This window comes from Callorhinus ursinus, unplaced genomic scaffold (genome assembly GCF_003265705.2).
Source record: "Callorhinus ursinus isolate GAN/ISIS: 27379988/994484 unplaced genomic scaffold, GSC_fseal_2.0 scaffold6, whole genome shotgun sequence".
NCBI lineage: Eukaryota > Metazoa > Chordata > Mammalia > Carnivora > Otariidae > Callorhinus > Callorhinus ursinus.
Genome location: NW_027397068.1, coordinates 40,264,313 through 40,279,132, shown reverse-complemented (window position 1 = coordinate 40,279,132; position 14,820 = coordinate 40,264,313). Strand labels below are relative to the sequence as shown.

Sequence of the window (14,820 nt, the reverse complement as noted above, 5' to 3'; positions counted from 1 at the left end):
GCTGGAATAATTCTAATTTCTATGCCACTATTTGGTCATCTCTAGAATCCCATCTTTATTTTTAGCTAAGACATACTGTACATTCACTCTACAAAAATGTCGGTAATGCTCTGTGCCTACAGCAGGTACAATACCAAATGACTACTATTCCAGGATGGGTTCCGCTTTATTAAGCCTTCAGACAGTAGTGTATTTGGAATATTAGTCAGAACTTGCTGATCTATTAATTCCCAAAAAATCAAGAAAAAAGAATTTTCAAATTTCACATTGCTAAGCATTCTGCTTGAGTCTTTTTTCTCCTTTATGTACAGAAGTTTTGATATGTTCATATTCAAGTCTATCAAGCTTCAATTATGGTTTCTACCTTTGATGTCATATTAGAAAAGATTATAAAAGTATTCACCAATCTATTTTCTTCCAGTTATGTCTCACTGTTTTTTTTCTTCTTTAATCTGATAGATATTTGTATATTGTATGAATAAAAGACCCAATGTCAGAGTTTTTCCTAACATTAATCAATTATTGGAACTGTGTTCAGGTAATAATATTTTCTTCACCAACATGAAATGCTGTCTTTATTAAACATCATCTTATATGCTTAAATCTGTTTGGGGAATTTTCAAGCTTAGTTCCTCTAAGTCTCTATTTTAGTAAAAAGTGCTATACCATCTTAGTGGTTGCAACTTTATAATCTTTTTTAATATTTGGAAATGAAATTCCTTCTTCATTATTCTTTCTCAAAAATGTGTTTTCCCTTTCTTCCACATGAATTTTAATAATCATTTTGCCAACATCTCACTAAAAATCTCTTTGTTTTTAAATGGAATTGCACTAATTTTTGTAAATTAATTTGGGGAATCCAACACCATTACAATATTTACTATTCTCATCCAGGAATACAATGTAAATCTCCATTACTGCTGATCTTATTTTGTGTTTCTCAATAAAATGTTATTACTGTCTTCATTTAAGTCTTACACATTTCTTATGCAGTTTACTGATAGATTGTAATATTTCACTGCTGTTATAAATGGGATTTCTTCATCATGTTTCAGCTGTTATAGAACAGTCAACGGATTTATTCACTTATCTTTTGTATGGCCACTTAACAAAGTTTCTTATTCTAATAGTTCTTCAGTTAATTTTCTTGGGCTTTTTAGTAAAAAAAATATATAAACATTTTTAAGTGAAAAAGATGTCTCCTCTTTTCTAATAATTATAACCTTTGAGAGACACATGAGTTAAACTGCTTTAGTTCTAATCAGTTCTACCACTTAACTAGCTGTGTGATCTTGGCCAAGTTACTTAGCTTCTCTGGGCCTTGCCTTCTTGATTTATAAAATGAAGATGATAATAGTTCATATCCTAGGATTGTGAGGGTTAAATGAGTTAATATTTGTAAAGTATTTAGAATAGTTTCTAGCATATATAATAAGAATTTTAAAAATGTTAGTCACTTTTAAAATTTGTTCTATTGGCTAGAATTTATAGAATGATGTTAACTGTAAATGATGAAATCGGACACCCAGGAGTCTAATGTAGACAGTGGCAATATGTTCATTTTCATGTGTTATCGGAGCATTTTTACTTTCATGTCCACCTTTAAATTTATTACTGCAGAGAGTAACGTGTCTTAATTGAAATGTACCTTTTATTAGGAAGCAATTTATACCAATAACTTTTTCAAAAACATTTCTCTTTCTATATATATATATAAATAACTAAAATTTCCATACTAAGAAAAAATAGCAAGTAAAGTTGTAAACTTTAATTTTGTATTTCAGAAAAATTGAGACTAATATAAAATAATTTATTGAGTAACATTTTTCTGTTTTCTTGAAATTGCTTTTTCACAATTTAATAATATCTCATTATTTCTAAATTACTATGTTGTATGTATGTGTGTTTTATTAAAAGAAATACAGTTGAATTTTATCAAATGTTATTTGGAATTCTATTAGGAAATAAAAAGGAGGGGTTCTATTCTTTAGCTTATGACTATGAAACTATTTTAATAAATTTCCCAATATTGAACCACTTTTACATTCCTAGAATAAACATCATTTGTTGTATTGTTCTATTTTGTTGATTTCTACATTCCTATATCCAGTTGAATCAATGAATTTCTGTGATTCTCTTTTTTGTCCTACTTTTATTAGTGTTTGGGGGAGGTTTTTTGTTTTTGTTTTTTTTAGTGTTATGCTTTTTATTAAATGAATCAGAAAAATGTTCATCTCTTTTGTAGAGTTCATAGAGTATGGGATAATGTGTTCCTGAAAAAAATGTGTATTTTCAACCACTGATTATAAATACCTGATGAAAACAAGATACTTTGCTCATCTAAACAGGATATTTTAGCTCCTGCCAAATTTTCCTACCCAAGCTGGTCAAGAACATAGGCTTAAGCATCAGACAAAATTAGGCTCAAATCCTAACTTCACCACCCACTGGCTAAATGTGTGCACTTGGCAAGGTGCATTTTTATCACAGGGAAAAATCATACTTTCCTTACCTTCCTCACATGGAGTTTTTAATGAGGATTATAGAAGATTATGTTTATAAACCACTATACACTCCACCCACAATAAAGACTCAATAAATTATTTTATATTAGTCTCAATTTTTCTGAAATGCAAAATTAAAGTTTACAACTTGCTATTTTTTCTTAGTATGGAAATTTTAGTTATATATATATATATATAAAAAGAGAAATGTTTTTGATAAAGTTATTGGTATAAATTGCTTCCTAAGAAAAGGTACATTTCAATTAAGACATGTTACTCTCTGCAGTAATAAATTTAAAGGTGGACATGAAAGTAAAAATGCTCTGATAACACATGAAAATGAACATATTGCCACTGTCTACATGAAATTACTATGGGTTATTAAAAAAAAAAAAGTTGTACTGGTTTTGAGAAAAACAAGCAATGAGCCTAAACCAAATTTAATGTCTTCCACTCTTTCCTGTTCCCTTGGAGCTTTTTGTTCTCATGGGAATCTGAGAGTGGGAGGAGAATGTTAGAACCCTCACAAAGGCTGAGGTTTATTCCATGTTTTCTGATTGGCCATCTGAACTGCAACAGGGGGGTCAGTCTCTCTCTCTGGCTGGGAGAATGCAGCACTAAGAGATTGAAGTGGCCTCAAATATAAGTCCTACCAACATAACAGAATTTTCGTGAAATATTAAGATTGCAACATGAATGTAGCCTCATTTTTAAAGGGCCCATGATAGATGAATATAAGCATATACAGATATAAATATAGACACATAAAATATATATACTATATAGACATATGAGTACATACAGAGATCTATCTATCTATATATATATATTCATAGTCACCTGCACAAACGGGTGTCATTTATATATATATACATTATCGTCATATATATGTTATTTATAAATATGAAATATGTGATATACATGGATATATAGACACATATCACCAGCACAAAGAAATCTGTTTCTCAAAAAAAGAGTATTTCAGATTTATGTATACCAATCAGTGTCATCAAGAAATATTTGCTTGTATTTACTATGGTCTCTGAGGAGATTAAAATTGACCCGATAGGTAATATAATGACTTTCTCTTCTGTTTTAAAGGCTATAAATTTAAAACATTATTTTGGTAGGCTGACTTCCTCTGCTAAGAACAACTTCAATAAGCACAGCTAATAATGTAAATATCAAACCAAGCTCGGTCTCTGTACTAATCACCGGTCTCTGGCAAACACAGGATGAAAATGTCTATCTCAAATTCTCAGCATGCATTATTTGCTATTAATTTGACAATAACAATAGATTCTACTAAGCTGCAATTAAACTGTATTGATTTGTTTTCTAAAATAAAGACCTACCACCGTACCTCTTGTTGGCTGTCCTCTGGCTTTATAGTAACAAAGATATTTTTAGGGACATCCTCAACAGCAGGATTGATGGATCAAAAGCTTACCTACCTCTGTCTTTCTGCCCCCTGTGTGGCCTCAATAACTTGATGGTTCCCAGCTTCCCCTGGAGTTCTCTTGTTTGAGTGCCTTTCAGTATACCGTGATCCCTGAAAGAAACAAAGGGGAAAAAAGATTTATTAAGATTAACATCTCTCATTCCTGGTCTCTTTTGGAAAAGAATAAATGGTTCCTGGGGCAATAACACTGTCTAATTTAACAACACAATGCCACACAATTTTAAAACAACATTCATTGTTATTTTTTCATTCCTCATCCTGATTTCTTTTTTATACTCTTCTGATTTATAGCAGGAAGAGGATAAATTTCCTTGAGTAAGCAGTTCAATACTCCCTTATAAATGAGGAGTGTTTTTCTTCTTATTCGTTCACTGTTCAAACTCATCAACTGTATTCTGAGCAATCTCTTCTGTTTTGCTTCTAAGACTGGGTAACAAGAACAGTCACACACATTCTTACTAAATGGTAAAATCAACAATATAGCAAGATATATATTTTTATTCAGCTTTTCAAATTTCCATTGAAAATAGATTCATGAGCTGAGTGACAACCTTTCTCAAATGTGTGATTTTAAAAGCAATAAATCCCCACAGCAGTCCATCTTTGAATTCCAATGCCAAGGAGCAAGGACATTGTCTTTCCCATAATATTTGGAATTCTGGAAGAGAAAACAAACCCCATAAAATTCAGCCTGCATGTAAATGCCTTGAAATCAAAAGGTAACTTGAAAATTTGCTGTGAATAGGCATCTGACCCACTTGCTTGGTTTTCCTGTTCATATCCTTTTCAGTACTTATATAGCAAAAGCCCCTATTTTACAACTAATACAGAAAACAACTTGGTTATTTTCATTTCCACATATATTCCTGATAGAGGTGGCTACAACTGATCACTGGGTGAACCAGACCCCCTTTTGCCTGGGCAGTCTACATATGTGAGCACATGGTAAATGCCTAGTTGTCCTAGATGAGAGCACCATGTTTCATGTTACAGAGATTTATCTGTTCCTTTTTCTACAAAATGTGGGGCCAGGAGCATCAATATTCCTATGCTTGTATGTGCCGCCTAACTTGACGAGGGTTATTCAGAGCAGGAAAGAGTCCGGGGCTGTCAGCTGTTTTCTCCTCTCCCCTCTTCCTCATAAACCACCAAGTTCTGTCTATTTCAGGCTCAGAATGATCCTCAGCTCACCCTTCCAATTCCATTCCTACAGGCCCACACCTTCCTCCACCCCATCAGTTCTTAGAGATGTTAAGACACCTCTCACTAGGTTCCCTGGTTTGACACATGCCCCTTCCAGTCCACATTGCACAGATCATTCATGTTGGGACACTCACTGAACTTTTCATTTGTATGAACCCCAAGAATTATACATAGTGGAAATACTGAATCATTATTCTCAAATAAAGTATCTTGTCTCCCAAATGCCAACAGCATTATGGTAGCCATCTATTAAGGTAGTTTTCAAATAATTTCACTACTCTTCTCTTTCCTTTGCTTTCCATATTTCCTCACAGCTTACAAGTAACCCAGCACAAGAAAGCACTAAGGCATTGTAATAAAGAGGCAGTGACCTTAGTTCTAGTTCCAGCTCATCCATTTATCACCTGTTGACTTTGACGAGTCATCTCCTTTCTTGTTAGGTAAATGGCAGAGCCTTGTTTATTAAATGGGGATGGAGATATTTATCCTGCTTATCTCTCTAGGTTGTTCTGGAAATCAAGGGTGATCCCATACAATAAAATACCAAATGTGCAATACTGCTATTACCTTCCCTGAAGAACTGCAGAGATAAAAACTGTGCTTCTTGTGTGTTAAGTCTAGATTCAGACTGGGATCCCAGAAAAGGTAGCTGTGATCACACTTTTAAGTCTTGCAGCTTCCCTTTGGGACTGTGATGTTCTAAAGAGTTTTGTTTTGGCTTCCAAAGGGGGAAAAATACCAAAGGAATCATACTCTAACATATTTGGATTTCCAAGACATGCTGAATCTAAAGAGGAAAGAAAGGGAGAAGGGGCTCAAAACAGTGACAAATTTTAATTGGCTAAAACTACCGTTAACTAAAATAACCCAACTGCCATTTGCGGCACAAATGTTCAGGCAATCTCCTTAAAACCTAGATAATTCCTCCAGACATTACTGGACCCTTTCCAATATGAAATATTTGCCTATTCTTTATCATTGTGTTGTAGGTTTTAACTGGAGAATGTGGAATGTGTATAACAGGATGAGTTTGTTTGGCTTCTAAAGGGGAAATACAAAATATCAACCCAAACACCACTTCATACATAAACAGCACTGCAGCCTCAGTTCAAGGACGTTTTTATTTTAGAGTAAAAAAAGAAAAAAGGAGGGGGGAATATATTTGAACTCATGCACCTAAACAAACCAAAGAAAGCATAGAAATTAAGTATATAGAGAGAAGCGCAGAGTGATAGGAATAAAGACTACAGCTTTATTTTCCTAAAATTTGATGAGATGAATGTTAATCAGAGTTTACAAAGTTAAAATTTTCCTTTGAATTGCATAGATATAATCAGGTAAAGAAAATAACCCTCCATGAAGTATAATTTTTCTTGAAATTATTGTTGCATATTAAGAAGGATCGATAAGTGTATTTATTTATTCATTCAGATACTCAAAATCCACACTTACTGAGTGCCTTCCATGCATGAGACTTTGCACAAGATGTGATAAGATGTGCTGGTTTGAACCCCTTGGCCATATTGGGCTAGCAACAAATGAAAAAGAACTGCACAAATAGGACATATAAAAAACACCCTGCTCTTCTGCCTAGAATGCATATCATCCTTTGCTCTCTGTAGCAGACTCTGAGCCATCCTTAAAGGATCCCAACTCAAACGCTGCTCCTTTTGTAAAGCTCTTTGGAATTGCTCTAGTTTGATACTAATCATAAGCCCTGCCATTAAATCACTTCGTTCAAAACTCTCTGGTGTGCTAACCATGGTCAGTTTTGCATTAACAGCACTGTGTGTGACCATCTTCCCTAGCAGCCTGTGAACATCTTGAGTGGCAATGTTTTATTCATCCATCCACAGGACTTAGCACGACACACTGTAAGTACTCAATTAGTGATTACTGAATGGAATATTCATACATCTTTACTTGCATACGAAAAAGATACATCATAACTTTAAAATAAAGCTTTGCAAATGTTTTATGTTCACTCTCGCTCTATTTCTAAAAAGATGAATTTATACATGAATGTGAAAATATGGAAAACATATATTCATTTATAAACATCTTTACAATAAAATTAGCATTATTCTATTCAAATTCCTTTATTTACTTATTCTTATAAGTTTCCCTCTCATTAACTCAACCTATTCTCTCCTATTTTCCCTACTATATATGCTTGATTTCTTTTTTTTTAAGATTTTATTTATTTGAGAGAGAAAGAGAGAGAGCGCACGCAAGAGAGAGAGAGAGAGCACGAGACGGGTGAGGGTCAGAGGGAGAAACAGATTCCTCACTGCGCAAGGAGCCTGATGCGGGACTGGATCCTGGGACTCCAGCATCATGACCTGAGCCAAAGGCAATCGCTTAACCGACTGAACCACCCAGGAGTCCTATATGCTTTATTTCTATAACAGTATTTTTTTAATTTTATTTATTTATTTGAGAGAGAGAGAGAGACAGAGATAGCAAAAGAGAGCATGAGTGGGTAGGAGACGGAGAAGCAGGCTTTTAGCCAAGCTGGGAGCCCGATGCAGGGCTCGATCCCAGGACCCTGGGACCATGACCTGGGCCAAAGGCAGACGCTTAACTGACTGAGCCACCCAGGCGCCCCTCTATAACAGTTTTTAAACCAACCTGCTAACCAAATCCTTGGCAACTGCTGTAACTTCAAAAGCTTTAGGAACTATTGTACATATATAAAATTCTAAATAACCTGTTTCATCCACTCATTCAGTCAACAAACATTGTTGTCTACCATATGGGAGATACCACAGAAGAAACACAGACCCTTTCAGGAGAGAGAAGTTTACAGCTAGAGTAGTTGATAAGAAATATACACCAATGACCAAAATCAAAATGCCACCTAAATGTCATATTTTTAATTTATCTGAAATTATTAAATATTTTTTGAATGAAGCCTCGGTAGCTGAAGAATGAATTAAGAGGAACGGATGAAAATTACTAAGAATCAGAGATCTATTCATGTTTCCCTTTCAGTTAAGACAAAGAGTTAAACAGCCAGCTGTCCTCTTAGATTCAAGTCAATGGTATAAACATTTTTAATAAGCAAAGTAAAACCAAGTTTTCTAATTAGAAATGTACTGCCGGCATTGTACAACCACTTTTATATAGGAATTTGGCAAAGTTGATTAACTTTGTCTTAAAAATGTTGACAAACTCTGCCCCCATAATCCCACTGTGAAATCCCCTTGACCCTTTTGGTCCCCAGGATAACTCTCTTTTTACTTCACTGTCAGTGTCGCTGCTGCTGGGACGAAGAGGAGACAAAGGGATTTCAACATTTAATAAACACATGTTCTGTGTCATAAGCCTTGCTAGACACTTAGCATTTTATTCCATTTCATCATCACAATTAATATACCACTTAGCGGACTTTTTTCAAAGCTTAGAAATGGTGAGATAGCTCCCCCCAAGGTCACATAGCTAATAAGTTACAGAGACAGGATTCAAATTCAGTTCTATCTGACTCTAAACCCTATGATCGATCCACTGTGCACCATGATGCCTCACAATATTCTTGGGATATTTTCTTTTGGGACTTTTCCCTATATTATTTTTCTCTTATGACTAAACAGTAGTTCCAAAATAAAATAAAATAAAATAAACAGTAGTTCCTTAACACTTATTGTTTTGCTTCAAAGCTCTAGGAAATACGAATTTTTTTTGGAGAATTGATCCAAAAACAATTCACTTATTCATTTCCTTTAATTTTTCTTTTAACCACTTCCCATTCCTGCACATCTCGTACACCAAATATATATATATATATATATATATATATATATACACATCACATCTCATACTGAAGAGAAACAACCTCAGTGCCAAGTGCCTGCTGAATTTATCTTACACATTCACAGAATTTGGGTGGATGTAAAGAAGCATGATTAAAAAGGCTCCCTTCTGTGGACTATAGGACCATAGCACAAAATAAGCAAACTTAGTTATGTAAATGATTTCATAGTTTGCACTCTCTTGCATTCTCTCATCATATCATTAGAACCTGAAACAAGTGTGTTGTGACTACTGACTGGGTCGCTCTCATGAAATAACATGGAACTTAAAAGTATTCTGTAATGATCGAGAGCACAGATTCTAAAGACAAACTTTCTGATCATAAATCTTCACTGCGTACATTTGGCCCCATTACTTAACCTTGCTGGGCAGGCCTACACTTCCCCACAGGTAAAATAATCTTAACAATAATACCCATCACATACAGTTACTGGGAGGTTTAAATGACATGGGTACTTAATTGAAGTTAAAAAGAATAAAGCTGGGTATATACTGTGCTTAATGTTTTAGATTTATTACCACTCTTCTATAACTTTGTATAAAAATAAATAGAATGCTCCTACCAATAATACATATGATAAAAAGAGCAAAATGATCACATCTAAATGGTAAGTAGCGATAAATAAGGCATCTTAGAAAAACATCAAAATTTTCTATGTAGTATTGATATAAATATCCAAGTAGTCCTCTCACTGACTGGCTTAGATACATTAGTGAGTGTGCATTATGAGTGTAAAACAAAAATCTGTGTGAAATTCTTGAGAGGAATTTTTAAGCTTTTAAGTTTTTGTTGTTGTTGTTGTCGTCATTGTTGTTTTTAAAGAATATAGTTCCCTCAAAGAATATAGACCTAATGCCACAAAGAAGCTTCCCCTTTGTCCGCATGGCAGCAGGCAGTTACAGCCCAAGGCCAGAAGCACTAGATGGAAATGAAGTGGGATGAAGGGACATAACGTTCATACCACTTGTCTCTAACTGGTCAGTGTTAATTATTTCTCAAATCTGACAGCTGCACGTTCCTTTGCTTCACACTTTAGCCTTTGATGTGACCGTGTGCTATTCCAAGATATTGAAAGAGCTCAATTTTGGCCTTCAAAATATGTGCCTGGATCTTCAGGAGAAGCCAGTGCTCAACACAGGCAACTTTAAATCCTAAAAGCAGAACTCAGCCTTCTTATGAAAGCTGATTAGTTTTGACATTTTATCAACTCTCCTGAAGAGTCATTTATGGACTGTGTCAAATATTAAAAATAAAGTAAGATGTGGACCTGGTTAATTATATTCTGACTCGACCAGACCAGAGTCAGCTTGCTGATTTTTCTCAAGTGTAAGTATTTGCTTTGGCTAAATACTGTCAATAGGGAAAGTTACATATTCCATGAGGCATAAAGAAAAATTACTTTTCCATTACCCAGAAGCTTACCTGGCAACTAAGCCTGAAGGAGGAAAAAAACTGGAAAGAACGTATTTGAAGTGAGAACTCTAGCTGCGACAGCTACCTGACTTGCTCCCAGTTCATGTTTAATTAAATTTACATCAATAATTCCATAAATTGCTTGCATGTTCATAGAATATAAATTATCATCTTTGATTCTAAGGTCAAATACTTACTGCTAACAACCCTTGTGCCTCTGAGGGAGGCTTGGCCCCCTGCCAAACTGTACTACTTCGTCCATGGGGGCCGGCCCACTACTGTAAAACTCCATGGGAAATGATGCATCACCATGGCTCCTGGTTGCTGGTAACAACCCCTTATGAGTGCTCCATGGGGACTGCTGGGCAATAGCAGTGCTGAGTCTGACCCAGCTGCTCCCAGAGCACTGCTTCTCGAGAGGTAACAGGAGGCCAGGGGCCCTAAGTGACTAATTACATAATCTACACATTTCTCAGAATGCTCTCCAACTGTCGCTAAATAAAAATCAGAGCAGAGCTAGTTCCTTCCCTGAAGGGTACTCTTGAATGTATCCTTAATTTAAACTCTATCCCTGGATCTTTAGAGAAGCTGACAGAAAACTAATGCATCAGAGCCAAAATCTGTGGCCAAAAAAAATCTATTTAAAAAAGCACATAAACGCATAAAGGAGGTCATTCTTTTTTCAACCACATTTAAAATATGGCTTTCAAAGCTTTCATAATTTCAAAGAATTTTGCTATTTAGATATCGTCTGTTAACAGACCAAAAAATGGGAAAAACATAAGAATTTTACAAGTCTGTTCCTAACATATTTTAACACATAACTCAAAGTACAGCAATTTCTAGGAAAGACCTTCAATTCTAATCAATAGTTAAACCCACATTTACATCTTCAGTTTCAATGTCTCCTTCTACACTCAACAAATCTAAACTGTCATATTTTTTCATCTATATCCAACCTACCTCTTAGGACAAAGGCCTAATCAATCTAAAAACCTTAGGACAACAGCCTAACCAATCTAAAAACTTACACATCAGTGCATGAGTACAGCCTTGCCCCAATCTTCCCTACCTGTCCCTTACATCTCTATTGTAGAGGAAGAGGCAGGTGCTATGAAAGACACGGGCTTGCAACCAGGACACCATAGATACAAACAGGATTCTGCTACTCCACTAATTCAAAACCATCAGTCAAGTCCAAGCTGTTTAGTATATAGGTAAGGCATTTCTGAATCTACTTCCCATCAAACTTCCAGCCACATCTGCTTAGTCCACCATGTGATTTAATTGTAGTTCCCTGAACACATCACACACTCTAAGTCTCTTTCCTCTTCCCAGGACACATTCCCCTTTGCCTGGCGAACTATTGGTTATCTGTCAAGATGTAACAATAAAATCACCTCCTCTGAGAAACTGTCTCTGATTTTAGAATGACTCATAACCACCTCTGAGCATCTTTATTCCTGATTCACACTGCTATGATGGCATTGGTCATACTGTTTCACAGTTATTTACCTACTTCACATTAGCCCATTGTTCAAAGTCTAGAACCTTATTCTCTCCAACCTGCTTTCCTCAGTGCCTGGCATATTCCTTAGCATTAAGAATGAGTTTATACTATAGTTTAATAATGATGAGAAAATTGTGCTCCTAGGCAAAATGGTAAAATACATGAGGATTGGGCATTTTTAACCTGTTAATTAAACAATTTACTAAAAAACAAAAATAAACTAGTCTCCTGACTTTTGGGCTAGTCTTTTTCTCCCTAAAGTATGAGGAATCATTGAAGGTAAATAAGCAGATACCTCTGCATTGATGCAATCCATCCAGTATTATGGCTAAAATAATCAGATTGCATATGCCCCTTTTGTTATAATTATAATAACATGAAACTCAATGGAGCTATATGGTCTGGCAACCAAATCACTAAAAGCTGGTCTGGAGCTGGTCTCTGGGAAGATAATTTCCCATTCAGATTAGAAACTCTTAAAACAGCTTTCAGAGAGGGGCACCTGGGTGGCTCAGTTGGTTAAGCACCCAACTCTTGATTTCAGCTCAGGTCATGATCTCAGGGTCATGATCTCAGGGTTCTGAGATTGAGCCCAACGTTAGGCTCCACACTCAGTGGGGAGTCTGCTGGAGATTCTCTCTTCCTCTCCCTCTCCCTCCACCCCTCCCCCACTCATGCATGCTCTCCTTTTCTCTCTCAAATAAATAAATTTTTAAAAAAGTTTTCACAGAAATCTTGGTGGAACTAAAATACAGAAGAGAATATAAAAGAAATTAACTAACTAAAGGACAAATAAAAAGCAAGGAAAAGTTATTCTAATTTTAAAATTCCCTAAATAATAAGTCACAAAATTTTATTTATTCAACATCTGTGTTCCTCAAAGCACTAATTTTAAAAATAGGAACATGACCAAACAAAACACAAAAGCCCACAAGTGTTGCAACCAAGTGTAATATCTCAAAGCCGCTCAACCTCTTACCTCACCACCACCAGAGATACAGGCCTCCATTTTCGAATATAACAAAGCTTTTATGATTTTTCCATGATAAGTTCACACATATGTTTATGCAACCATCTTGCCAAATACTCTGATATTAACAGCAACATGACTGTCTAGGTTAACCCATGCAACACAAACTCTAATCAATGGAAATCTGAATTGTGAGCCTATAAACCAGAATTCTTAGTCTATTAAGAATTTGTCGGTTCCACACACGGCTAAGGCTGTGCACTTCTGAAACTAGGAAACTTGTATTATTGGAAGTTTTTGTGTGTCAGAAAGTACTCACAACCACGTAATAAATTTTGTATATCAAAGAAGTCTTACTTGATAGTATATATATTAAAGCATATTTATACATTAAAACAAAAAAAATTATAAAGTAGAATGAGAATTTAATACTTGTCAGATGAGTATAAAACTTCAGAGAAACTGCCCTTTTCTATGGAGCACTTTGAGTTATGCCTCTAGATTTCTGGGAATTTTTTGGTGGAGAAGAACAATTTGACCACGGCAGAACAGAGTTGGGCCATCATTTCCTTTGTTCTGGATAAGACACTGCTATTAATACAACTTACAAATATACTACTTTTGTTGGACAAACACTTGACAATACCAATTCATATTGAATTGGCTATAAACCAGAATCCTTTAGTATTTTTTAAACCAATTCTACTAATAGCCATTTTTTCTCTATTTAGTTTCTTTTAAAAAATACACACCACTCTTGTATTTATCCTCATCTAAAGAAACTGTCAAAATAATTTTTGACTCAGAGTGCAGCACTGATTATATGACTCCCTACTCAAAAACTTGTGAGAATGCAAATTAACTATAAATTTAAGTCCAAAATCTTCATGCCAGCATTTAAGATTTTTCACTACAGCTCCAATGTATCTTTCCACCCTTATCTTCTCCCAGTCCCTAAATAATTCTACATAGCTCTGTCCCACTCTTTTCTGTATTTGTACCTTTGTTTATGCTGTTTTCTCAATCAGGCATATCTTGCCCATTCATTGAAATTCCATCAGTCCTTCAAGGACCATCTCAATTACTACATGTTCTATAAAGTCTTTCTGATTAATCTCAAAGTTTATCTTTCTCTTCTTTGAAACCCCACAGCAATTTTTAGTTCTTTTGTGGTCCTTACTACTGTCTGCCTTGCAGGGAAGTTGTCTATTATCTTCCCCCACCTCCTCAGAACAGATGTAATTCTAAGCTTCTTTAGAAAGGATGGAGTCTCATTCATTCCTGTATGCACTATATCACTAACCACAAGTACCTGAATCCAAGAGGGTGCTTTTTGATAGATACTTGTTTATTTGAATTTAGTTAAGTATTCATATCAGAGTTGCATGCGATGAGTTCCAAAACTCATTAAAAGCTTTTTCTATTATTATTTATTTTATTTTATTCGAAGATTTTATTTATTTATTTGACAGAGAGAGAGCACAAGCAGGGGGAGCAGCAGAGGGAGAAGGAGAAGTAGGTTTCCCACTGAGCAGGGAGCCTGACTTGGGGCTCGATCTCAGGACCCTGGGATCACGACCTGAGCTGAAGGCAGATACTTAACCAACTGAGCCACCCAGGCACCCCAAAGCTTTTTTTTTTTAAATACCATAACACTTTATTTATTTATTATTTATTATTTTTAAGTAATCTCTATACCCAATGTGGGGCTCGAACTCACGACCCCAAGATTGAGAATCATATGCTCTCCCAGCTGAGCCAGTCAGGTGCCCCCATAAAAAGCTTTAATGAAGGACATCCATAAGCGTCCAGAGAAATGAACCTGAAAATGAATGGGCACATGTAGCACTAAAATATGGAACTATAGACTCTAATAGAATAATTCAGGTACTTTTTTCAATGTACTGATTTCATGATGAAGAACTGAAATCATATTATTCATAT

The 14,820-nt window shown here is 35.3% G+C and overlaps 1 protein-coding gene across 10 annotated transcripts in view; it reads right to left on the bottom strand.

Moving 5' to 3' along the window:
* The window catches only part of PKIB (cAMP-dependent protein kinase inhibitor beta), a 142,017-nt gene that overhangs the window by 75,538 nt on the left and 51,659 nt on the right, over nucleotides 1-14,820 (bottom strand). For 8 of the 10 annotated variants that reach the window (XM_073893858.1, XM_025865104.2, XM_073893856.1 and 5 more), the window contains exon 2: nucleotides 3,959-4,056. Coding sequence is in view for 2 of the 10 variants with exons in the window: in XM_073893859.1 (XP_073749960.1) it covers nucleotides 3,959-4,056 (98 nt within the window). In the remaining 8 variants the exon portion in view is untranslated. Of the gene's footprint in view, nucleotides 1-3,954; nucleotides 4,057-10,593; nucleotides 10,671-14,820 lie in introns of those variants that run through there. The other 2 variants (XM_025865060.2, XM_073893860.1) reach the window with 2 other exon arrangements.